At 43.0% G+C, this 27,294-nt stretch overlaps 1 protein-coding gene across 1 annotated transcript in view; it reads left to right on the top strand.

Annotated features, from left to right (window-relative positions):
- NAV2 (neuron navigator 2) overlaps positions 1–27,294 on the top strand; it is a 463,718-nt gene that overhangs the window by 136,262 nt on the left and 300,162 nt on the right. Inside the window, 1 exon segment of the mRNA XM_030200720.1 lies at positions 4,861–4,913. Coding sequence (XP_030056580.1) covers positions 4,861–4,913 — 53 coding nt within the window.

Genomic DNA, 27,294 nt, shown 5'->3' with positions numbered 1-27,294 from the left:
TTTTTTAGTTCTCCTGCGTGTTTGCTGTCATTTATTTGTTGACTTTGAGGGTGCTGCTACTTAGCACTGGGCAAACACCTGATCCTGGTGTGGTGATATGGAGATCCATTGCCAGGTCTGTGGGTATGCACGGAGTTTATTTTAACCAGGAATAACCTTTCACTATGGAAATCCCAGAGTATAGTGGTTCATTTTTTCTCCTTTAACATTCTAAAAATACACACCAGACAATCAAAATTATGAAACCATTCTGTTCAAATTCCTAGGTTTCTACGTTTTTTCCCACACAAGCTTAGGACCTGCTTGTCCTTTATAAGAATGGTAGATAATAGGAATATGCATTTATTAGGATGCATTCAGTGTACTGTAAAATGTAGTGCTTGCTAAATCAATATAAAAAGTGTTAACATATGAATTAACAAATGTTAAATGAGTTAGGGGCCCTTTTTCTAAAGCTTAGTGCGCGCTGATGGACATTCGCACACGCTAAATGCTGAGTATCCTATTTTATACCTATTGGCCATGTAGCGCACACACTAATGTCCGTTAGCACATGCTAAGCTTTAGTAAAAGGGCCCTTTAGTGCTCCCTAAAATGTTCTAAAGGCCATGAAATCCAGAGTCAAAAATGGAAAATCAAAATCTTCCACAAAATGAAGTAAGCAAAACAATCACAGGGGTGGAAAAGAAAAAATCATCAAGATGATACTGTCTTGTGAATCAAATAGCTTTTATTCAAATGATCTGTATGTGCAAGTCCTAGCCAGGTGAACACCACAGACTGTGTTTTGGCTTGTCAGCCTTCATCAGCCTTGATTCCTGATGAAGGCTGACATTCGTTCCCCAGGTCAACCTCTCTCTCCCCTCCCAAGGCCAACATCTCCCCCTCTCTCCCTCGATCTGGCTCTCTCCCCTCATGTTTATCTCAAAAGTCCCTTTTTCCATACAGGGCCCTGGCTGTCTGCTGCTGACCAGAACCTCTCTACCATAGCCCACCCTTACGGAAGAAAGAAGTTATGTTGGAAATGGGCGAAGGGGTGGGCTGCGGAAGAGAGGTTCCAGTCAGCGGCAGACAGCCAGGGCCCATACAGAGAAAGGGATTGTGGGCTGAGACAGGGGGAGTGCTGGACCCAAGGATGGAGGGGAGATGTTGGACATGTGGGGAGGAGATATTGGACCTTCATGCACTGCTCAGTTGCCCAACTGGTCAGTCCGCCCCTGCATTTGTGCATATACTCGTGTATTTTATAAAATATGCATACATAACAACTCCACCCTGCTCCAAACTAAAGCTTTGGGAACTTATCAGTGTAAGGACTTACACGCATGCATGTTACACTGTGTTATAAAAGGCCTTTCTGTGTGGAAAATATGGAAAATCGCTTAGAAAATTACCCCCAAGGAGGCAATTCTGTACATTATTAGCCAGATATGCACATAAATGATTAGAATACTGGCAGATATGTGCATATGAGTGCACATACGACTGCAAATTTTGAAAATCCACTTAAACCGTATTTTCTAACTACGAAGATGTCTTAAATAGTCCATATTGGATAGTTGGGTGCAGACATGGGCGGGGCTCACATTTACACGCACAATTTCTACAATACTAGAAGTTGCGTGTATATCTCTGACATTTATTCCAGCTCTATGGCTGGCGTGAGTGTTCGTGCTAGCCACTTATGTACATATATCCTTGGTTCTGCTAGTATTCTATAAGGGAACATAGGTGCCTACTTCTTTATAGATTAGGCTCCTAATGTGTGCCTTTTAGATGCAGTACTACAGAATTGCCTTGTCTGGGGGTAATACAGTAGAGTCTCAATTATCCGACATAAATGGGACTGCACTGTTTTCAGATAACTGAGACTCTACAATGTACTACATCCCTCCCCACCACACTCGCAGCCTCCTATCCCGCCCATCCTCCCAAACAGAAGCAGCTTTCTTGCTCCCAGACCCCCCTCCCTCCTCAAGTGCCTCCCTACTCACCTGCTCAACTGTATGCCCCCCCCCCCCCCCCCCGCCTGGGTCTAGTTTAGAAGTCCTGGTGGTCCAGCAGTGAGGTTGAAGCTGGAGTGCTCCCCAGAGCTTGTGTCTGTCATTTTGAAAGCTGAGCTGGGGTGGGCAGGAGCTTACCTGTACATAGTTACCCAGATGGCACATGTTCTGTAATGGAAAGTAGTCGTCTAATTTCCTCTATAGACTACTAGTGTAACTGGGTTTATACACACATATGTGCTTAGGTGTGAGTTCTTACAGCAGTCAGCTGGCAAAAGTGTGTGTGCTGGTGATACATCCATATCTATGCCTACATAGATATGGAGATCCAGGAAATTATAGACCGGTGAGTCTGACGTCAGTGCCGGGCGAAATGGTAGAGACTATAATCAAGAACAAAATTACAGAGCACATTCAAAAGCGAGGACTAATGGGACAAAGTCAACATGGATTTAGTGAAGGGAAGTCTTGCCTCACCAATCTGCTGCATTTCTTTGAAGGGGTAAACAAATATGTGGACAAAGGTGAGCCGGTTGATATTGTGTATCTAGATTTTCAAAAGGCGTGTGATAAGGTCCCTCATTAAAGACTACAGAGGAAATTAGAGGGACATGGGATCGGAGGTAGTGTCTTACTGTGGATTAAAAACTGGTTGAAAGATAGGAAACAGAATGTAGGATTAAAAGGTCAATATTCGCAATAGAGAAGGGTAGTTAGCGGGGTCCCTCAGGGATCAGTGCTGGGACCTCTCCTTTTTAACATATTCATAAATGACCTAGAGATGGGGGTAATTAGTGAGGTAATCAGATTTGCCGATGACACAAAGTTATTCAAAGTAGTCAAATCGCGGGAAGATTGTGAAAAACTACAAGAGGACCTTACGAGACTGGGAGCCTGGGCGTCTAAATGGCAGATGACGTTTACTGTGAACAAGTGCAAAGTGATGCATATGGGAAAGAGGAACCCAAACTATAACTACGTCAAGCAAGGTTCAGCGTTGGGATTCACAGACCGAGAAAGGGATCTAGGTGTCGTCGTTGAGGAGTGGCCTAGTGGTTAGGGTGGTGGACTTTGGTCCTGGGGAACTGAGGAACTGAGTTCGATTCCCACTTCAGGCACAGGCAGCTCCTTGTGACTCTGGGCAAGTCACTTAACCCTTCATTGCCCCATGTAAGCTGCATTAAGCCTGCCATGAGTGGGAAAGCACGGAGTACAAATGTAACAAAAAAAATAAAAATACGTTGAAAACTTCTGCTCAATGTGCTGCTGCAGCTAGGAAAGCAAATAGAATGTTGGGTATCAATAGGAAAGGGATTGAAAACAAAAATAAGGATATTATTCTGCCGTTGTATCGCTCCATGGTGTGACCGCACCTTGAGTATTGTGTTCAATTCTGGTCGCTGCACCTCAAAAAAAACATAGTGGAATTGGAAAAGGTGCAGAGAAGGTCGACAAAGATGATACAGGGGATGGGACGACTTCCCTATCAGGATAGGCTGAAGAGGCTGGGGCTTTTCAGCTTGGAGAAAAGGCGGCTGAGGGGAGATATGATAGAGGTCTATAAGATAATGAGTGGAATGGAATGGGTCGATGTGGAGCGTCTGTTTACGCTTTCCAAAAATACTAGGACAAGGGGGCATGCGATGAAGCTGCAGTGTGGTAAATTTAAAATGAATCGGAGGAAATGTTTCTTCACTCAATGCATAGTTAAACTCTGGAATTCGCTGCCGGAAAAGGTGGTTAAGGCGGTTAACTTAGTGGACTTCAAAAAAGGGTTGGATGGCTTCCTGGACGAAAAGCCATAGAATGTTATTGAATGGACGAGGGAATAATACAGTATTTCTAGGATGGGCGGGACAAATTGCTTGTTCGTTTGGCCGCTGTCGGTGGCAGGGTGCTGGGTTCGATGGACCCTTGGTCTGTCCCAGCATGGCAATGCTTATGTACTTATGTAAATAAAACACATGCTATCACAGATACACACGTGTATACAGAATAGCATATAGGTCCATATCTGGCATGTATGTGCATTGATACACTTGTAGAAATATGCTAGAATTCTGGACACTTATGCCTCTAAATGTCATGTAAATGTTAGTGCTCAGTGTACCTGAATGAATTCACCTTGAGCTACTACTGAAAAATATGTGAGCAAATTCCAAATAAATAAAATAAAAATAAATTACTCTGTAAATGTACAGCACTTGCCACCCTTCTTTCTTCTGCTCACATGTGATCTGCAATCCCCAGCTCCGTTTCTTTTCTCTTACTTTTCCTTTGGTTGTGACTTCTCAAAAGAAATGTAACCTGTTCATTTTAAATCCATTGTCTTCTTATGTTGGATTCATCCTTTTTTAATTCCTGGTCCTTTTCTGCCTGTGCCATAATGACAATTTCTTTCTAAGACTGTAATAAAAACAAAGAAAGCAAAACAAAAGAAAAGATGATACCTTTTTTATTGGACTATCATCTTATTTTCTTTTTTTGTTTTATTTCTATTTATTACCTTAAAAAGTGGACTAAGACTGCTACCATACCACTTTTTCTAAGACTGGAAACAACCTGTAGTGTTGGATAGGGCAAGACTGAGAGATAAGACATTAATGTAAAAAGTACGGCCAGCACAGTTGTCTCTCTTTGAGGGGGAAGATAACTTTGCTACAGCTGTCCATAGAGGGATGGGCCCTGAGAAAAATGACATTTCGCTCTTTGAGGGACGCAATGCTTCACACATTTGCTTTGAGTGGACTTACAAAACATTCGTGCGCAGGAAGGAATGAGCAGTGTGTATCTTGCAAATAGCCTCAAGAGGTGAACCAGCCTTGAATTCTGCTTACTTATTCTTTTTATTTTCCAGCAAATGAAAAGATTGAGGACATCAATGTGTGCCCAAAGAATCGAACTCAAATGGTAAGTGTTGATGAGATGACTACCTGACAAGCTTACAGTGTTAAAGGCTGCAAATGTTGAGATGTACTAGAAAACTCTCCCAAAAATAAGTAACTAAGCATGTCTATTATGCTTAATCCACCTTCATTTTCTGAATAACAATCAGCCCCCCAATCCATATTCCTCTGACCTCTAATCCTGTCCTTTCCTTATCACATAGACATGAATAATGCATGCATGGAGGTTTACTCCTGTTGAGATTCATTGGAAAAGGAAGCAGACTCTAATGTGGTAACATTTTAATTTAAAATGGGACTTTGCAATGATCTAAATATTAGGTAAATGGTGATCATCCATAGATAATTGTCCCAGCAGGGTTGCAGAGAACATAGTGTACCATTAGACTTTGTTGTACCACGAATACTATTATGAATGCACGAAGTTGGGGGTCAGCACCCAAGAAAAAGATCTAGGTGTCGTTGTAGACAATACGCTGAAATCTTCTGTCCAGTGTATGGTGGTGGCCACAAAAGCAAACAGGATGCTAGGAATTATTAGCAAACGGATGGTAAATAAGACCAAGAATACTGTAATGCCTTTGTGTCGCTCCATGGTGTGACCTCACCTCTAGTATTGCATTCAGTTCTGGTTGTCGTGTCTCGAAAAAGATATAGCGGAATTAGAAAAGGTTCAAAGAAGAGTGACCAAAATGATAAAGGGGCTGGAACTCCTCTCACATGAGGAAAGGCTAAAGAGGTTAGGGCTGTTCTGCTTGGAAAAGACACGACTGAGAGGAGATATGATTGAGTTCTACAAAAGCTTGAGTGGTGTAGGACGAGTAGAAGTGAATTGATTTTTTACTCTTTCAAAAAGTACAAAGACCAGGGGATACTCAATGAAGTTAAATGGAAATATTTTTTCACTCAAGAAATAGTTAAGCTCTGAACAAGTACCTGGGGGAAGGTCCATAGTCTGCTATTGAGATGGACCTTGGGGAAGCTATTGCTTGCCCCTGGCTTTGTTGCATGGAATGTTGCTACTATTTGAGATTCTGGAATCTTGTTGCTCTTTGGGATTCTGGATTAATTTCTACTATTTGGGATTCTGCCAGGTACTTGTGACCTGGATTGGCCACTGTTGGAAACAGGATACTGGGCTAGATGGACCATTGGTTTTAACCCAGTATGGCTATTCTTATGCTCTTATGATGTAGATTCAGGCAGGGCCAGGGTCTAGACTGTGTTTGTGCTGCATGTGTTTAGTGCATCTTTGAAATGAGAGGCATAAGATCCTGATGAAGAGAGGAATTTGGAATGGAATTTATGGCTTTATGTACACTATGGACCAGTGGCGTAGCTACATGGGGCCACGGGGGCCTGGGCTCCCGTAGATTTGGCCCTGGACCCCCCTGCCAATGACCCTCTCGACCCCCCCTCCCGCCGCCAACCCTCCCCTGCCGTCGCCGTTGGCTACCTTTGCTGGCGGGGGACTCCAACCCCCACCAGCTGAGGTCCTCTTCTTCCGGCGCAAGGCTTCGTTCTGTTTCTGTGAGTCTGACGTCCTGCACGTACAACTCACAGAAAAAGAACAAAGCCTTGTGCCGGAAAAAGAGGACCTCGACTGGCAGGGATTGGGGTCCCCCGCCAGCAAAGGTAGCCGACGGCGGCAGGGGAGGGTTGGCAGCGGGATTGGGGGTCAAAGTTGGTGGTGGTGGCAATGGTGGCGGGGGGGGGGGGGGGCTAAAATGTGCCTCCTCACCTCGGGCTCTGGACCCCCCTCCCGCCAAAGTCTTGCTATGCCCCTGCTATGGACCTATGAGCTAAAGATTTCTTCAGTAATGTAGAGGTACATAGGCGATTTTACCTATTAAATAAGTACAGACTGACCTGTGACCCAAGCCCTGAGTATAAAAAACCTGATCTGTTCTTTTGAATGTTCATATTAAAACAATATAACAGCATTGTGTTAATATTTAAAGCACATTACAATTTGTTTTGACTAGTTTTTCTGTTCCTCTGACTCACTTTCTCATGGACTGGTTACTTCATACACCCTGGTTTCAGATCTTTAAATCACTTTCTTTTTGGAGCGTGTGTCTTTTCTGTCATCGTGAGTCTCAATGTGTGGCCGCTCCTTACCAAATACTCTGGCAGATCCACACTAGAATTGTTCCCTTCTTTGAAGGGCTTGGCTGCTATTTTTTTGCTGCAGAGTCAGCAGCTGTCTGGCAGACATAGAAATAATTGAACACATTTTGGAGATTGTTGGTAGTGTAATAATATGAAGCTGTTTCATTCATGAAGTGGTGACAGCCAGTATATTGGAAACCCGAGTGTCATGTCAGAACACATCTGGATAAAATGCCTCAGTGTGAAAGAAGACGATGAATGTTGCTATGTCTGCTTCAGATTGGGAAGCGGCTTTCTGTCCAGTCCCCTTGATCTGGCTTGAGTTACGCCCTGCAGTCTTTGAGGGCTTCCGCATTTCCTGAATCATTCACCACCACATTCTGCTTCAGTGTTTGCCTGGTTTATGGTTTTCCAGCGGAAGGTTTCATGCCAGTGGGAACTAATTAGCACAGACAGTTATGGCAGTCAGAGGATTGGAGGGAATTAGCATTTTTTTAAAATGGAGCTGGGGAACCATTTCTTTACCAGTTGAAATAGACATGAAAAGCCATGTATTTACATTCACAGTAATATATATCCTGTTCTGAAACATTTAATTGTAAGATATGTGATTATCTTTGAGAAAAGATATTATAAAAAACGTCAGTTTGAGTAAAGGAGGTGCTTGGCTTCTATATCTGTGCCCTTGTGCTGTAATTTGCAGGCAGGTCACAGATGTTCACAGTTTTCAAGCTGGAATTTTGTGCAAATCATAAAGCTGGCTAGTAACTGTTCTGCAATACAGTGATCAGGGAGGTCAGAGCTGAAACTGAATGATGATTATCTACAGAAAACCATGCAGATAGAGCCTTGGCATCACCAAAGCACAATGGAGGTAATAAAATTAATAAGCGGGCTAGAAAGGTTTGAAATAAATACATTCTTTTCATGTGAAAAGGAGGCAGTTCTACAACATTCCCCTAGTTGTGTGCACAGGTTATAGAATTATGTTACTTGTTCGTGAAACTTAATAGTTTAATAGTTGATTTCATCTGATATATAACCCTTCTAAAATACATTAGTCAGAGTGGCGTACAATAAAACTTTATAAAAACAAAAAGAATGCCACAAACCAGCTGAAAGCTCACTTCTTCAGAAAGTTCTTCGATGAACCCAAACACTCTGCCTGAACAACCACCAACACACCTTGCTGCCTGACCACTAACAGATCATGAACTAAGCTCTCGACTACTCCAAACAACATTGTAACTTGTCTGTCCAAAGTAAACTGTAAGCCACATTGAACCAACATCTAGATTGGAAAATGTGGGGTACAAATTCAGAAATAAATAAATAAATTAAAAGATGCGAAATACCTAATCATTTTTTCCAGCAATCCACACACAAACACACACACACACACACACACACAACATCATCACCTTCCTGCAGGTTTAGAGCAATATTCGCCCAAATCAGTAGCCCCGCCCAAGTATTTTCTGAAAGAAAAATGATTTCAGGTTCTGCTTAAAATGTTTAAAAGATTCTTCTCCCCTCAAATCTCGGGGGAGCTGGTTCCATAATAATGGAACTTGCCAAAAAAAAATGCACTTTTCTGGATCACCTGCATACGGGCCTTGCCAGCCTCAGGTAAGGTCAGTAATTGCCCTGTGGACAATTGCAAGGTACGACCTGGAACATACGGGCGGATAAGGGGTACCAAATAATGTGGAACACCCTGATGCAATATGTTATGAGTTATAGATAAAATCTTATATGAGGGCCTATACTTGACAGGGAGCCAATGATATTGAATATACAAGGGGATAACATTCTCCCCCCCCCCCTTTCTACATCCCCCAACAACCAAATATCCACATTCTTTAAAGTCCTCAGCCTCTTTAAGAGATAACGTGGAATCCTGAGATAAATCACATTGGCATAATCTAATTTAGAAATGATTAAAGCATGCAAAAACACATGTAAAGAATCCTGCTCAAAATAGGGCTTAACTGCCTGCAACTTAATTATTAAATAAGCAGCTAATTGTCAATAATTGGTCTTAATTGGTGCTGTTTGGCACTAATTTGCAAGGTACTCTACAAATTGAGGGTCCTTTTACCAAGCTGCAGTAAAAAGGACCTTGCGCTAGTGCGGGGGCCCTTTTTGTTGCATGCTGTGGCCCTTTTTACTGCAGCAGGTAAAAAAATCAAAAAATGGCATGACCATGCGGTAAGATTTCATGTGTACTGCATGGCGATGTGGGGGGGAGCACTTAGTAACCAGAGAGGGAAGAACAGTATACACAAATAGCAAACATAGAAGAAAGCACAGCTGGGCCTTTAAGACTAAGACAACAGGAGTCCTTAAGATCAGATCCGACACGGGCCGTGTTTCAGCATCAACAACACCTGCCTCAGGGGTCCAAATTTCCAATATAAAAATACACAAGCAGGGAGTTCATTAAAAACAAATCCTCTGGATAAGTATGCAACTCCCCCAAATTTTTATGGCATTAGACAGGAGCTTTTACCATAAACATTTTGGGGAGTTGCATACTTATCCAGAGGATTTGTTTTTAATGAACTCCCTGCTTGTGTATTGTTATATTAGAAATTTGGACCCCTGAGGCAGGCGTTGTTGACGCCGAAACACGGCCCATGTCGGGTCTGAACTTAATAAAGGACTCCTGTTGTCTCAGTCTTGAAGGCCCAGCTGTGCATTTTTCTTTGTTTGGGGAGAGCACTTACGCCACTTATTGAGGTGGCGTTAAGGGCTCCTGCATTAACCCGGCGGTAACCAAGTAGTACATGGCACTGCCTGATTACCACCAGGTTAGCGCCGTGCTGAAAAATATCTAGCTATTTTCTGCAGCGTGGCAAATGGTGCACACCGGGGCTGGAACTACCACCAGCAGTAGTTCCAGATTAGCATGCGGTAAGCCAGTGTTGGGCTTACCACTTCTCTGTAAAAGGGCCGGAGTTCACAAAATCCAGAGTGCGCAACTGCAAGGGGGCTGTGGACCGGAGGGGGGTCGGGGGCATGCCTAGCACTTACAGAAATGCTGTCACTCTCATGTGTCACTGACAGCAGTAGGCACGAACCTTAGCACCAGCAACTGAGCCAGCATAAGTGTTCACATCTAAAGTTAGGCTCGTAACTGTGGACCTAGGCCAGTATTCTATAATGCTGATTAAATGCGTAATTACTGATATAGAATTCAAACTTTGCATGCATCGTCCTGGTGCCTAACTGGGTGATCTGTAGAGAGTCACCCCTATCCCCCAGATTCTATAAAGTTATGTGCCAAAATTTCTGACTAGTGCACGAATTTGGGTACACAACTTTATACCGTGCCCCCAAGTCTTTGTATTTTTGGAAAGAGTAAACAAACAATTCACATCTACCCATTCCACTCTACTCAGTATTTTATAGACCAGGGGTAGGCAATTCCAGTTCTTGAGAGTCCCAGGCAGGTCAGGTTTTCAGGATATTTATTTATTTAGATTTTGCTCACACTTTTTTCAGTAGTAGCTCAAGGTGAGTTACATTCAGGTACACTGGATATTTCTCTGTCCCAGGAGGGCTCACAATCTAAGTTTGTACCTGAGGCAATGGAGGGTTAAGTGACTTGCCCACGATCACAAGGAGCAGTGGGATTTGAACCGGCCATCTCTGGATTGCAAGACCGGTGCTCTAACCTCTAGGCCACTCCTCCACAGAATATGCAAGAGATAGATTTGCATGCACTGCCTTCTTGATGTGCAAATCTATTTCGTGCATATTCACAATATTTGAGGTGCAGTCGCATTATGGAGCAATACAACTGCATTATAACATTCTCATTTTTCTTTTCCATTCGTTTTCTAAGAATCTATTTCATTTCTTAGCCACTGCTGTATTGTGAGCAGAGGGTTTCAGCGTATCATCAGCGATGATACTTAGATCCTTTTCCTGGGTGGTGACTCCTAATGGGGAACTCTGCATCATGTTTTCACTTTTTTTTTTTTTTTGGTATCGATCAATTTTTATTCAATAAGTTTTGAAATATACAAACAGCACTTGGCAACAAGAATATAGCACCCCACATTGAACCTCCCGCCCCAAGTAACAACTAGTCGCCTAGGAGCGTGCTGTTGTTTCTTTAGCAAGCATCCTGCCCACTACCCCCATCTTACTACTACTACTATTTAGCATTTCTATAGCGCCATAAATAGCACTGTTAAACTTGTGCTGGATCAAAACGACCATAGCGTTTATCAGTCAGTTGCTCCAAATCCCAGAGCACCTTCGCTCACAATAACCAGTCCTGTACCTTGGGGCCGTCCACATGTTTCCATTTAAGAGCCAGCACACATTTAGCCGCTGCTAGGCAGATATGCTTAACACACACGTTTTAAAATTTTCATCTAATTAAACATTTTATCACTCATACCCACGGTGTCTTGGGAGTGCCGTGTTGATCTCGCTACTCTTTTGCTATTCTTCTATTTTTATCCATGTAGCGGATCCTGTTTCTCCACTCTTTGGTTTTTTTTTTTTTTTTTAACATGCACTTGGCCATTTGTGGTTCCGCATATTATGCAGACCTAGCAAACCAACAGTGGTTAAAGAAGAGGCCACTGCAGTCCAAAACATTTGAATCTTCCGGCAGGCCCACCAAATATGGATAAAAGTCCCTTTCTTCTCGGAGCACTGCCAACAAACATCAGTGGCACTCTGAGGGAACATAACCTGAAGTCGCTCCGGAGTGTAGTAATATTTTCATTTTTATAGTAACATAATGTAGTAGATGGCTGCAGATAAAGACTAGCATGGTCCATCCAGTCTGCCCAACAAGATAACAAGATAGTTTGACAAATGCGCATGGCCACACAGTAAATGAAATCTTACTGCATGGTCAAGCCATTTTTTTGACCCTTTACCCGCTGTGGTAAAAAGGGCAGCTTGATAAAAGGATCCTCAATTTGTAGAGTACCAACTAAGGGCAGTTACGCACGTAACTGCAAATTAGTGCCAAACAGCGCCAATTAAGACCAATTATACTAATTATTGGTTATTGACAATTGGCTGCTAATTTAACAATTAAGTTGCGGGCAGTTAAGCCCTATTTTTATTGTAATTCTTTACATGGGGAGCTGAGGCTTTGGAAAACATTTTACCTTACAGTCTGAGTTGAGTCGGTTTCCACTAGAAGAGTAAACTTTCTTTTGACGTTCTGCATGTGATTGTCACTATTGCCAGTTGAATTAGTGTTTTGGCAGGCACTGTCTCCCTGTTTATTGCAGTGTGGCCTTAAAGCTGTCTTCATGTGCCAGATGCTTTCTTTTACTTCTGCCACCCCTACAACCGTTTGTGTCCTGTCATGTGAGATGAAAAAGCCAGCCTTTCTGAAGAGAAAAAAAATATGGACGTCTTTGAAGAGTTCATCAGACACATGTCTACTAGTATTCAGTCTGTTTTCTATTTATTCTAATGGGTACTGCCTGCAGGGACAGATGTGGGCAGCAGTTAGTCATTTGTGTATTCTAATTTTCTAACAGGAGGTTGGTTATACACCACAATTCCACTTCAAAGCTTATGAAGTTAAGACATATTTGCTGGCTTCTGATCCACTTATGTGACATCTGAGATTAAGTTGAAAACTGATTCCCAGGAAAAGAAATATGTGCCCTATAGGTAGCTAAATGTGGTGTGTCTCCAGTGATACCCAGCTTAAGATAACGGAATAATTTATCTGGTTATTTTTAGCTGGGTGTTGTTTTTTTTGTTACATTTGTACCCCACGCTTTCCCACTCACGGCAGGCTCAATGCGGCGGGCAATGGAGGGTTAAGTGACTTGCCCATAGTCACAAGGAGCTGCCTGTGCCGGGAATCGAACTCAGTTCCTCAGGACCAAAGTCCACCACCCTAACCACTAGGCCACTCCTCAATTTAGTTTATTTAGAAAGGACATTTGTATTCAACTTTACCCTTCGGTTCAAGGCAGATTACAGCAATATATGCAGCAGCAAAAAATATCCAGCGTCCATTTTCTTAACTTACAATCTAAAATCCTTAAAATAAAATCATTTGCGTGATGAATTTATATAAGCATGTATGGAAGAGCCAGGTTTTTAACTGCTGTCTAAAGGAAGAGATCATTCTAAGTTGATTCGGCATTGAATTCCATGAAGTGGGTCCACAACCCACAACAGTTTTTATACTTAGTACTTTGCAATCGTATTGTAGAAACTCCTTGCAAAACTGACCAAATTTCAGACTTTGCCCTGGAACATAAAGACTTACAAAATGACCTATATATACTGGTGCCATTCCATCCAATCAAATTCCTGATAGAGGGGCTCAGTTTTGAAAAAGAAAAACATCCAAAAAATGGTCGTAATGCACCATTTGTATGGATTTCTTCTCAAAATGTCCAAATCGATATTTTCGAAAACCCGTTTTGCAAACACCTATCTATGCATTCGTCTGTAGTGTGTCTAAATTACAAGGTGGCATGTCAGGGGCATTTCCAAGGTGGGATTAGGGCATGCCTAACATTTGGACATTTTACATTCATAATTGAACAAAACCAACACATCTAGGGTGAAAACGTCAACTTTTTGGTCTTGACCTGTTCTAATGAATAAGACATAAAAAGGTACTCTAAATGACCAGATGACCACTGGAGGGATGACCCCCCTTAATTCCCTTCAGTGGTCATTGATCTCCCTCCCATCCCCCCCAAAATGTGAATACAAATAGTATTCACCAGCCTCTATGACAGCCTCAGATGTTATACTCAGGTGCATTAGAGCAGCATGCAGGTCCCTGGAGTAGTCTAATGGTGGGTGCAGTGCATTGCAGACAGGTGGACCCAGGCCCATACCTCCTCCTACCTGTTATACTTGTGGAAACTGTGAACCCTCCAAAACTCACCAAAAACCCACTGTACCCACATATAGGTGCCCCCATCACCCATAAGGGCTTTTGTAGTGGTGTACATTTGGGGGTGGTGGGTTTGGGGGGCTCAGCAGACAACATAAGGGAGCAACGGTGAGATGTGTACTTGGGAGCATTTATATAAGTCCACAGCAGTGCCCCTGTTGCTCTCCTGGGATGTCTGGGGGGACCAGTCTACTAAAAATGATGGCTCCTCCTATATCCCAATGGCTTTATTTTGTTTGTTTTTAACTTGGGGCTTTTTTTTTTTAATTTGAAAATGGCCTAAAAAGATAAATGCACAAAGCACAAATCTTTTTTTTTTTTTTCAAAAATACCATTTCGAACAAGGTTAACCTTTTTCTTTTTTAAAAAATGGGTATATTTCTTATTTGGATTCGGTAAGTTTAGTACAAAATCTCCAAAGTCCAACGTAGATGCACTATTGAAAATGCCTCTCCACTTCAGCTTACCTGAATAATGCAGGTTAACTTCAAGTATAAGTGGACCAACTTTACTGGGTAAATTTAATCAGACAGCGTTGAATATCAGTATTGATGGCTTAACGTTTAGGTATGCCCCTGGCATACCCCTCACCCTTCCTAAAGTTCAGTGGTTAAAATTTAGCCATAGAACAAATACTCCAGTTAAAATTTATGCAGTGAGAAACTCATAAAGTGTGAATTACTATTTATCCAATTATGTTACCAGAATACATCATGTGAATATCAACCATTGTAGGTTTGGAACATTGTTAATGTCTTAAAATGCATTAGAAAGTGTTTATAAAAAGTTTCCTGGAGACGTATTAAAATGTAAAATTTGAACCATGTAGGCTGCAGTATATGCTCTGATGCACAACTAAACAAGCAATTGTCTTCTTTCTGACTGCCAGAAAATGCCTCTGTTGGTTTTAAGGGACTTGCATAGTATGGCTATGGCAGAAAATGTTCATTTCTATATTTCTGAGTAACACTCTCATCCTTCCTGTCTCGTCAACTTGTAACCGTCACCTTTGACTCCTCTGTCTCTCTCTCTCTCTTCCTGCACAAATCCAACAGACTACTAAAACCTGTCGTTTGTTTCTCTATAATATCACAAAAAATTGCCCCTTCCCTTCTGAACACACTACCAAAACCCTTAGTCACACTCTTATTATCTCACGCTTAAATTATTGCAAATTGCTTCTCACAGGTCTCCCACTAAACCATTTTTCTCCACTTGAATCTCTTCAAAATCTGCTGTGTGACATATCTTCCACCAGTGTCGCTACGTTCAGATAACCCCTCCCCTCAACTCACTTCATTGGCTCCCTGTCCATTTCCGCACACAGTTCAAACTCAATCTTAGTGACTTACATGTGCATTCACTCTGCAGCTCCTCAGTATCTCTCCTCACACTCCTCCCCGGGAACTCCATTCATCAGGTAAATCTGTACCCTTCTCCTCCACTGCCAGCTCCAGACTCCGTTCCTTTTATATTGCCACACGATATGAATCAGTATATCAAGTTCCGTCTCTGGCCCTCTGGCCATGTTCAAATGTAGGCTGAAAGCCTACTTTTTTCAGGCTGCTTTTTAACTCCTAACTACTGTTCACTTGTTCAGTACTCATATCTGTTTTAATCATTTCCACCTTAAGTAATTTCCTAGTCCTTTATTTGTCCTAAGATTGTAAGCTCTGTTGAGCAGGGCTTATCTCATACATGTTTAGTGTACAGCGCTGCGTATGACTAATAGCGCTGTAGAAATGATAAGAAGTAGTAGTATAATGAGAGCTCTCGGCCAGGTGTCTGATTTAATCATTGAATCTGTTTATTCAACCATTTGCTGTTGCATCTTGCATTCTCCCTTAATTTGAATATATTCCTGTGTATAAAATGTTCGATGGTATTGCAGCTCACAATCAAGTGCCTAGATCGGGATATGGATTGATGAAGGCCTTATAAAACTACATAGAAATCATCTTTCACTGCTGCTTGACTCTTTGAGCCGAGCTTTTCGTTCCAAACCTCTGTTTCTGCACTTCAGCCCTGTAAATAAACAATTTTGTATTTATAATTTTAGATTGTGCTATAGCTGGAAACCAATCCATGAGAAAAGAAGCCAGGCTGATTCTCTGAAAACTTCAGATTCTGTTGTCACTAGTAAAAAAGGCCCGTTTCTGGAACAAATGAAACGGTGGCTATCAAGGTTTTCCTGGGAGTGTGTATGTTTGAGAGAGAGAGCCAGAGTGAATGTGCAGGTGTGTGACAGATTGAGACTGTCTGTGTGACAGTGTGTGTGAGAATGAGAGTGTGTGACAGGGCCCCCTCCCCTGTTCCTAATGCTCCTCACCCCGTTCCCTCCCCTCCTTTTCCTCCTCCTTCCCACACTTTGGGTTCCTTAAGGCTTTCAAAAGTCTATGTACCCCCGTGGCCCTAATGCCCAGTATCTGGATACCCCACCACTTTCCTCCTCACCCCTCCCCCAAGATGTAATACTTTCACGTCCTTCATTTTTAAAAAAAAGTGTCCTATCTACCCTGTGTACAAATGCCCGGCATTCAGATTGTGTTCCTCTCGTAAATTTTCATTTTTTTCATTCATTCAGAACTTGCCCCCCCCCCCCCCCCCCCCCCCCCCGCCGAACACTTTTGGTTCCTTCAGTCTTTTAAAACTCTCCTATGTACCCTGTGTGCTAATAGCCAGCATTGAGATTGTTTTCCTGTCCCAAATTTGCATGTCTTTCAGTCATTCACAACTCCCCCCCCCACTTCTCCAGTTTAACACTTTCGTTTCCTTCAGTCTTTTACAGCCAAGCCACAAGATACCACCGTATCTGCTCTGACCCAGGGGACAGAGACAGACACCTTAAAAGCCTGACTGCATCCTTCAAACAGAAAGGCTACAACCCCAAAATAATCTCCAAGAATATTGCCTCCTCCCTCAAAACACCCAGGGAGAATCTGCTACAGTACAAGGAGAAAAAAATCCACAGACAGAATCCCCCTTGTAGTGACATACAATCCAGAGCTGGAAAAACTGAGGAAAATCATAAGAGATCTACAACCTATACTCCAGGAGGATGAATTACTGAAAGAGATATTCCCATCCCCACCAGTACTGGCCTTCCTACAGCCACCCAACTTAAAACACAAGCTAATCAGAAGTAAACTTCCATCACAGACTGAAAAGGAACAGAAGGGCACACTTCCCTGTAATTTATCCAGTTGCAAACTATGCCAAAATATTTCACAGGACCCCAAAGTCATCCACAAAGGAAAGATATTCAACATAAAGGGATCTTTCACTTGCTCATCTTCCAATGTGGTATATATCATTCAGTGTAAAAAATGTAACGAAGGATGCTATATTGGAGAAACAGGCCAGATGCTTAAGACAAGATTCAATTTACATAGACATCACATGAACAATACTGGTGCCAGTAGGGTTCCCACACCTGTTGGTCAGCATTTTACAGGACCAGGACACTGTACCAGTGACTTCACAGTGAGAATCCTGAAAGGTAACTTTAAAACCATACAAGAACGTAAGACCTTTGAAGTCAGAATGATTGAATATTTTAACACCCAACAGAAAGGACTTAACAAGGATCTGGGGTTCCTAGCCCATTATAAACCATAAAGCTGTATGTCTCTGTTGATCACCCCACCTCTCACCTATCCACACCCATCCTGTTAGAATATCAATGATATGCTTTGATGTCCCCATGCATACTTCCTACCCACCCCCATCCTCCCACCCTGTCAGACTGTCATAGTAATGCTTGAATGTTTTCACTTATATACACTGTCAGCTAGCACATTTGCTTATTTCCGATCTGACGAAGAAGGGCAACCTTCGAAAGCTAATCAAGAAATGTATTAAGTTATGTCCAATAAAAAAGGTATCATCTTATTTTCTTTTCCATGTTTTATTTTGTTTGATTTCTATTGATAACCTTCAGTCTTTTAAAACTCTCCTATCTACCCTGTGTCCTAATGGCCAGCATTCAGATTGTTTTCCTTTCCCAAATGTTCATGTCTTTCAGTCGTTCAGAACTCCCCCCCTCTCCCCATTTAACACTTTCGGTTCCTTCAGTCTTTTAAAACTCTCCTATCAACCCTGTGTCCTAATGGCCAGCACTCAGATTGTTTTGCTTTGCCAAATTGTCACTGATGTCACTGAGGTCAGTGCGTTCCTGCCTAGCAGACCACTTCCGGCAGGCAAGGTCCCAGGCACATCCTGTTGGAGGTGAGAATTATTATATAGGATAATTAATCTTCTAACCTTTCTTCGGAATAAACTTCTCTTTAAACAATTTGTTATAAATAAAGGCATTCCTTGTCATCTATACCAGACCAGTCCAGACTAATGGGTTGTGTCCATCTACCAGCGGAAGGAGACAGAGAAAATAGTTCCAAGTAAACCGCCCCTTAAGGGTATTGTTCAGCCTGGAATGTTCAGTATTTTCTCTGTCTCCTAGCGGATGGTGGACGGATCGTGCACCTGCTCTGGATTGCTGGCTGGTAGCTCCCGTCCCAGATTCTTCTGGTGACAGTGGAGCCAGGGGTGTGCTGGTAGCCGTGTTGGGACTAGTTTTAGATGATACTCAGTGGTCCTGAGTTTCTCATTTGCCATCTAGGGTGATATCCAGTGACCCTGGTTCCCTCCCCTCCCCTACCTCCCCTGGCTGTCTTTCTTGCAGGGTGATGGTTGATTGTGGCATGGAGTAACTTGTTCTTCTCTTCTGTGGTCGTAGGTATATCTGAATTTCTGCCTCTGAGGTAAACCTTTTTTAATTCCTGTCACTGGTGAAGAAGGTTGTTTAAAAAAAAAAGGTTTAACTTAATGATTTCTCTTGCCCTTCATCTGATTGCACTGCACTGGAAAAATGATTAGCTTGTTTAGTTTCATGAATGGTGGAACCTGCTTTGTTCTTACTACAGGCGATATGAGGAGATAGCTGCCATAAGGTTTGGTCATGTCTTGTCTTTTTATAAAGCATGGTCACTGCTAGATAGCTATTTAATCCTGTAAAATGGAATTAACTTCCTAGAAGTATGTTTGTATATGCTGTTCTACTTTATTTTTACCAGCCCACTGTCACATTTATGGTTTTTTTTTCTTATTTCAATAATATATGCAGATGTATGTTTCTACAAATATTGTATTGTTTAAAATTAATACATAAAGTAAAAAAAAAAAAAAAGAAGAAACTTTGTTTTTCCATCTTTCTCTTGCCTGTTACCTGATTTATTTTCCCGCCTTTGGCAATGTATTCTAGGGGGCCGCTTGCGAAGTTTCTTTGAATTTCGCTGGCTGGCGTCTGATTCTGATCTTGGACCCTTCTGAGCTGGTAACAGTTGCTTTGATTTTTTTTTTTTTTTGTGGGGCACGGCTCGTGTCTGGATAACAAAACTCCATTGTTTTTCTCCTCTTCATGGTCCTAGATGGCGGCTGGTTCAGAGGGCGGCCCCGTTGCTGGAACTTGTACCTTTGCGGTTCGGAGGTCTTAGTCTCGCATTTCCAAAGTGGGGAAAGTCTCTCGCTGGCTCTGTTTGGCTGCAGGCTCGGTCTTTTTAATCCCGGGTAATTTTTTCATTCCTGTCAGCCTTACGCGGCTCTTGGTCAGTTCTTTTTCAGACCGTCCGGTCTATGCTGCTTCTGGCATCTTGCTTGAGACGCCCCTGCTATTTGATTATTTAATTCTTGTTTTGGCAGCAGTTTTTCCTCCCTTCCTTAAGGAGGTTCTGATTCTCTCGTCCCAGTGGATCCCTCCTGTCTGCTCTGGTTTGTCTGCAGGGTACTTTCCTTCTGGTGGGGGTCTGAGTTGCCCTTGGTGTGGAACTGCTAGCTCAAATCCCTCTTCTGAGTACCCTCAGGAGCGCCATTCTTGCCAGTCTTTTGCTTGGACTCAGGGAATGTGCCTTTTTAGGACTAGTTTGCCACAGCTCTTCCTTGCTTCCCTTGCTTTCGGGTGGGAATTTTAGCCTGGCACAGGCGGATTTTGCCTTTTCTAGTTTCAGGTGCCTCTCTCGTAGCACATTTGGCACTCCTTCCTTTTTCTGTTAGGGACGCAGATCTATTGCTGTGCATCTGGATTATCGCCTCTTAGCTCTGTGCTTTTCTCTACTTTTCTGCAAGGAAGTAGATCTGTTCTAGGTCTGGAGTTTGACTCTCCCTTAGCTGGTTTTTCCTCAGTTTGGTGTTAGTGGGCAGCTTCCTCTTTGTTCCTGACCTGGCAAGAGTTGTTTCTTCCTCACTGCCTTAAGGCTGCATTTTGCTCCCTATGGTCTGAGGATTCTAGCTCCGTGATGCTTACCTCCCTCTTGGCGGGAATTCTTTCTCTATGTTTACTGCTGCTCCATATCGGTTGCCTAGGAGGGCGGTCATTGTGGCTCAGAGACCACTTGAGGATCGAGAGTGTCTCTTATGGCATGGGGCTTTCTCTTCTTGTAGTTTTAGTCCCTCTGGGCCAGGGGAGTGCAGCGCCAGGTCTGCATTTCCACAAGTTGTGCCCCTTTCCTGTTGGCCTCCTGGCATCACCTTCTTCTCTGGCTGTTCCCTGGGACTCCATCTATGCATTTTGCTTGTTGAGCACAGCTCCATCGCTGCATTTGAGCGTGGCTCCATCTCTGCATGTTGAGCACGGCTCCATCGCTGCATGTTGAGCACAGCTTCATTATTCCATGCAGTTCCACTGTTCCATGTTGAGCGCGGCTCCATCGCTGCATGTTGAGCGCGGCTCCATTGCTGCATTTGAGCACAGATCCATCTCTGCATGTTGAGCACAGCTCCATCGTTGCATGTTGAGCACAGCTTCATTATTCCATGCAGTTCCACCGTTCCATGTTGGGCACAGCTCCATCGCTGCATGCTGGGCACAGTTCTACAGTTCCAGGTTGGTTTTAGCTCCATCGCTGTATGTTGAGGACGGCTCTATCATGGCATGTTGAGTGAAGTTCCTTCGCTGCTTATTCTGCAACGTTTCGTCTCTGCATGTTGAATGCAGCTCCATTGTCACATGTTGAGTGTAGTTCTTTCTCTGCAGGTCTCAGCGTGGGGCACAGTCCTATGTCTGCGTGTAGAACACAGCTCTGTGTCTGCCTGTGGAACGCAGCTCCTTGTCTGTGTGTGGCATGGTATGGAACGCAGCTCCCTGTCTGCGTGCAGAGCGCAGCTCCACTGCCTGTTGAGTGTAGCTCCATCTCTGTATGTTTAGCACAACTCTTCTGTGCAAATTGGATGAAGTGGAACACAGCTCTGTGACTGCAGGTGCTACACAGCTTCATAACTGCGTAGGAAGCGCCTCTCCTTGCCGGTGTCAGGAGCGCAGTTCCTTGCCGGTGTCAGGAGCGCAGCTCCTTGTTTGTATGTGGAAAGCAGTTCCTTGTCTGCGTTTTATACACAGTTCCATTGCTACCGCAGCTTCTGTTCTGCAGGTACCTCTAACATCCAGCTCTTTCAGTGGGGCACTGCTCATTCTCTGTCTGTTACTCTCAGCTTCTTCTCTGCTTGTTCAGTGCATTTCTATCTTTGCCAGAGGTGCGTGGCTCAGTTTGTGTGCTTTGAGTGCAAATCCGTTTGTTCTCATTGAGCATGGATCCTACTCTGCCTGATGAGCGCAGTTTCTTTTCTGTCCCTTGAGCACAGTTCAGTCTCTGACTGTGGAGCATATTTTCACCTTTGCCTGTTGGGCACTGTTTCATCTTGTCGGTCAACCCCAGCTTTTTTCTACGGGTTGGATACAGTAACTTCTCAGCAGTTGTTGCATACCGCAGTTTAGACTGCTAGACAAGGCTGTCTTGTCTCCTGTTAGCTACCGTTCCTGTGGCAGCTTTTCTTGCTGTAGCCTCTTGGTGTCTGGCGAGAAGCTTCTCCATTGCTGGAGTTTGAATTAGTCTCTGCTCCTTTTGTGGCTACTTGGCACCTTGGGGGTCTTTTCTCCACAGTGTGGCTCTCGACTCTCTTTCTGAAATTTTGTCTCCTTTTGTTCTCTTGGCTCTGTTCTTTCATCCCTAAATCCAGAGCGAGCTGGTTGAGGAGTACTCTTTCTACGGTTGTATCCTGGTATGCTGCTGCCCTTTTCTTCATGGCTCTCCTAGAGAGACTATAGCTCCAGTTAGTTGGTTCTCTCGACTCTGGAGTCTCTTCTCGTTCTGTGGAGTTTGATTCTCTCACTAGGTGCGGGTCTGGGTGGTTCCTGGGCCTTGCTTCCTTTCTTCTATGAAGTGTGGCGCACTGTTTGGGGTTGTGTACTCCTAGTACTTGTTAGGGTCACTTCATCCGACCATCTTGGACTCAAGACAGGGGTATGTAATTTTTCTTTTGCTCAGGGCATTTGTTTTACGTTCTACGGCTTCAGTTCCTTTTCTAGTGTCTAGCTCTGTTCCATTTTGGTAGCCTGGTGTTTCGGTTATTCGAATCCTTTTCTGCTGATCAGTGTTTTGCTGTGTGTATAGCTTTGTTGATTTTTCAACCTTCAGCATTCTTCTTTTCTCCACCCCCCCTTTGGGAAACTGCTTTGCTACATCCCATTAGTCTGGACTGGTCTGGTATAGATGACAAGGAAGGAAAAATTATTTTCTTACCTGATAATTTTCTTTCCTTTAATCATACCAGACCAGTCCAGATGCCCTCCCTGGCTAAAGTATGTCAGAGTGTTGTTTCTTTTAGGTATCCCTGGCTGTTCCACGATGCTTCAATATGCTGGGATGTCCTACAGCACTGCCTACTTCATCTTCTCTATTCAATCTCCTGCCACTTGTTGTTGTGCCTCCTGTTACTTGGCATCACGGAGTTCTTTCCACGGATTCAGGGGTAGATCTCTATGTGCTTGAGCAAGCTCAGTATGTGTCACGTTTTCAAAGCTGGAAACAGTTAGGCTTCACCTGCACCTGGCCACTTTCCACCAAGAGTTGAGCTCAAGGCTTCAGGTGGCCGGCAGAACTTTACTGGACAGGGCAGGACTGGCTAACAGCTAGGCAGCACAGGGACAGCAAGGCAGGGAAAGGATAGGCTAAAAGCCAGGACTGAAAGCTGCGAGCAGCCACTGAAACAGGGAATAAACACAGCTAGACAGGAGACTGAACTAAAAGCTGCAAGCAGCCACTGAAGCAGGGAACAAACACAGATAAACCCAAAACTAGACAAGACATACAAACAAGACACAGGACTGGGAAACAAGCAATACAGTAAATAAGCAATACCCTAAACTAAACATAGACTAACTAGAACAGGCAAGGCTTAAGGCAAGAACAAGAGCAAGGAAACAAACTCAGGCTGAAGTGCAACAAGCACCAACATACCAGGGCCTTAGACGCAGTGCAAAGGCAAAGCAGCAAGGTTTCAGAATGGCTAATAAGCCCAGCAGCACCTGGAGCTCAGCTGCAACAATCACCAGGAAACTACGGGTGCTGTGTAGGTTCAATCCAAGCAAGCAAGTCTGGTAGCCCGGAAGATCCGGACCGGACTGACCTGAAATCTGGAACGGGTGACGGTCCACAGCAGCCACCAGTTCTGGCCACCAGAGGGCGAGGTGAGCACAGATGTAATATTATGGACCATTCCCTCTCGCTTACTTTACTGTGAGGGGAGGTTGCAGTTGCCTTTGGCCAAGCAGGAACAGTGAGGTTCTGCATATTGGCTCCAAGAATTTGCCTGTTTGGTATTAACTGTGTTTTATTCTAGACTTCAGAGCACCATTGCTTGGCTATTCGAAATACTGAACATTCGAGGCTGCACGATACCCTTAAGGGGCGGTTTACTTGGAACTATTTTCTCTGTCTCCTTCTGCTGGTAGATGGACACAACCCATTAGTCTGGACTTGTCTGGTATGATTAAAGGAAAGAAAATTATCAAGTAAGAACATAATTTTTCCATGCTTGACAGGTATAATTAAACTTTACTGTAAATAAAGGTTAATAAAATAAGTTGAAAAATGCACTCTTAAAGTGTGTCAAAATATCTCATTTCCCCTCCCTCCATTTACAAAGTCACACATGCCTTTTCGGGGACTGCGTGTGAAAGGACATGATAAAGTGTGTCTTGTTAGATTAACAGGGGCTGCATGAGGTATGTGTCTTCGTATGTTTGTGTGGTGTTTTTGTGCTTATGCATACAGACTTACAGAGGGATGGAGCCTCCCCAGTAGTCACTATTGCTTGGGTGAAACATGCCTAAGAACAAAAACCTTAAAGAGGTCAATATTTAAACTCCATGGTAAATGCTTTAAATACTGGCTACGGTTTTTAAATTATTCATGGATATTCAGCAAGAGACGCTGCATACCGAGGTAGAGTGGCGAGCGTTATCATGATATACAAAGCACTCTCAGGACAGTAATTTTTCTGCTCTAACTTTATCCATGTAGTTATCCAGAAAGTGTTCTGACTATCACCGCTTTCTGGGTAACTGCCAGCTCTGTCCCCACTCCAGCCGTGCACTGTCCCGGTATTGTCCTTTTGATGGGATTTTGTGGCCTGAAACGGAACGGAGTTGTGATACTGATGGGTGGCTAGATATAATGTATTTGGTAACCAACCTTAGTAGAGTCATGACAAGTATTCAGAGAATTGCATTCTTAGAAAGTCAGACACATATCACGCCCCAAAAATCCTTTGCTGTTTAATTTCAGTTAAACACAACACTGGCAAGTCCTTTTACACAAGTGACTTGAAAACATTAGTGATGAAAGAATACCTTCTGACAAATGTTTGAAGTGAGTGAAAACATTTGGTCCTCATGAATCAGAGCTTTATCTGTTCTGCGCTACTGATCTTATTTCCAACGAAACAGCTGTGCTTGTCCTTGTGGAATCACAGAATCAAATGCAGGCAATGTGTTTATTTCTATGCAAATTCTGGTTCATGGCAGTGTCAGCTGGGCGGTCCAAACAGCCACGTACAGTATCATTTTAGTTGAAGGGAACTAATGTAGTGTAGCATTTAATCATTGCCTTTTGAAACGCCTTTGCATTGTAAGTATTCCTTCGGATTTTGTATTCAAGTTATTTGTGATGGTGTTCTTTTTCCTTGCACTTGAAATGGAACACCCTCCCCCCCCCCCCAAGAAGTTTTAAACATATTTCTCATCTTGAGTTAAGATAATAGTCCATAAAACTGCATCGTTTGTATTAGATGTCATGTTCAAACATGTAAGCGCTCAATTTCCTTCTCTTGTCATAAAGGAATTTTGCTCCAACATGAAACATCAAACTGGTTTTTAAAACTGTATCTTGTCACAGCTGTGTATGACCAGTTGAAGTTCAGAGAAGATGACAGTAGATGATCTCTGATAACATCTTGCTTCTTTAATAGAAAGCCCCAGGCACAAGATTCCAAGCAGCAACTTGAAGAACACTCATTTTGCTCTTGTTCTGCCTTATTTTCTTTACCTAAGATACACATGTTCTTTGCCATCTGACCTTTACTTTGTCTGTTTTGTGTGTGTGTGTGTTTCTGCTCTGAAACACCTTAAGGCACTTTCAGAAAAGCTCTTCACACAATTAGATGAGCATAATGGATGGTCATGGAGTCAGACCTCCATGAGTCAACCTTGTGTCTTCTTACTCAGGTTATTTGTAGGCATTTTGTGGAACTGGATTGTGGAGTGGATTGCCACAGGCACATAGACTACGCCTCCAGAGGAATTCTTTCTCAGAAGATTGTAGTCAAATTCCTAGTGGACCTGCTCCCTTCGTTGAACTTATCGTTACGATCGACTCTAAGATGGTGTCTTTTTTGTTTAGATGCCTAGCTGAGAGCTGAAAAAATTCAACTGTTTGTGGGATGTGCAGGATAGATTTAGGAGGCAGTACTAAATATTTTCTCCTACATTTGGTCTATAGGGAGAATGTTGAGTGGAGTGGAATGGGTAGAGGTGAATCGCTTGTTTACTTTTTCCAAAAATACTAAGACTAGAGGGCACGCAATGAAACTACTAAATAGTAAATTTAAATCAAACCAGAGAAAATATTTCATTACTCAATATGTAATGTAACTCTGGAATTCTTTGCTAGAAAATGTGGTAAAAGCAGTTACCTTAGCAGGGTTTAAAAAAGGTTTGGATACTTTACTGAAAGAAAATTCCATAAACCATTATTAAGATATGGACTTGGGAAAATCCACTGCTTCCTCCTTTCAAATTCTATTCTTCCCTTCCCCCACCTTCTCACCCATGCTCTTATCCCCTGACACACTCATCCCCTCTCTCTTTCTCTTTCAGTTCTCCACCCTCCCCATTTTCCCAGGACCAAAACGCCACCATGAGATTTCCTATACTCATTGTCCTCCCACCCTGGATCCCTACTGACTGGCAGCAGGAAAGGCATTTAATCAGACATCATCTCCTGCTGCCTTGAACTCAAATCTCACAGGTCTTATTGTGAGATTTGGGCCCAAAGCAGCAGGAAATGATGTCAGATACAGATTAAATATTCCTTGGCCTGTGGAGATGCACAGTGGGAGGAAAGTCAAGTGTGGATAACCCGCAGTGGCCCATTCAGCCTGGAAGAATGGGGGAACTGGAGAACCAAGAGAAGAAAAGGATAGATTTAGGAGAAGGAGTGTTGCTTGTTGCATTATACCTGGAGCAACCACCATGTTTGCATCCACTCATCCTGGCCTGTGTTATTTCACTGTTGTTTCTTCTTAGTTTTCATTTATCTTGCACATTAATTGTAGTATTAGAAGGGAGCATAGGGGGCACAGAATGGGTGGTGTTAGCATTTGCATAGCTAATTTGCATTGCTTTTACACTACCAATCACTTTCTTGCAAAAATGAAATACAAGCTCTGGCCATACATACACCCTGCCTTCTTACTGGGTTCATCTCCCCTCTTGCTTTGATGGATACACACTCTTTTTGAAGTTTTTTTTCCTTTTGTGAACTGATCTGAGGATTGGGTAATAGAATATTTTTTACAACTTATTTTGAATACGATATACATTAAAGTAGCTGAAATTTATAAAACTGTTCATGCTGCAGCGTAGTTAATATCTGTTGGATAACATTTTTGCCAATTGAAATTTCATCCAAACTGGCTGGATTGTTAATCATTTGATAATATCTCTCTGGCAACTTTTATGGGCAGCCCTGGGAGGGCCTTTCAGAAACATTCTCTAGTGATGCATTTTTTGGTTGTTGTCCTGATAGAGAAACTACAAGTATCCTCATCAAGGTAAAAGCTCTGCAAATGATTATGAGTGGCTTTATTCCTGGCTAATTTACATTTTCGCAAAACACTTGGGGCCAGATGCACTAAACTTAGCGAGCCATTAATGAGCCATTAACGAGCAAGTAGTAAACCGTGGCATGCACTAAAGGCTTCTCCAAGCCATTTTCCGATCACGGTAGCAGCTAACGTAAATGGAATGCAGATGATC

This window comes from Microcaecilia unicolor, chromosome 4 (genome assembly GCF_901765095.1).
Source record: "Microcaecilia unicolor chromosome 4, aMicUni1.1, whole genome shotgun sequence".
Taxonomy (NCBI): Eukaryota; Metazoa; Chordata; class Amphibia; order Gymnophiona; family Siphonopidae; genus Microcaecilia; species Microcaecilia unicolor.
The sequence above is the reverse complement of the archived record's forward strand: the minus strand, read 5'-3'. Positions and strand labels throughout refer to the sequence as shown.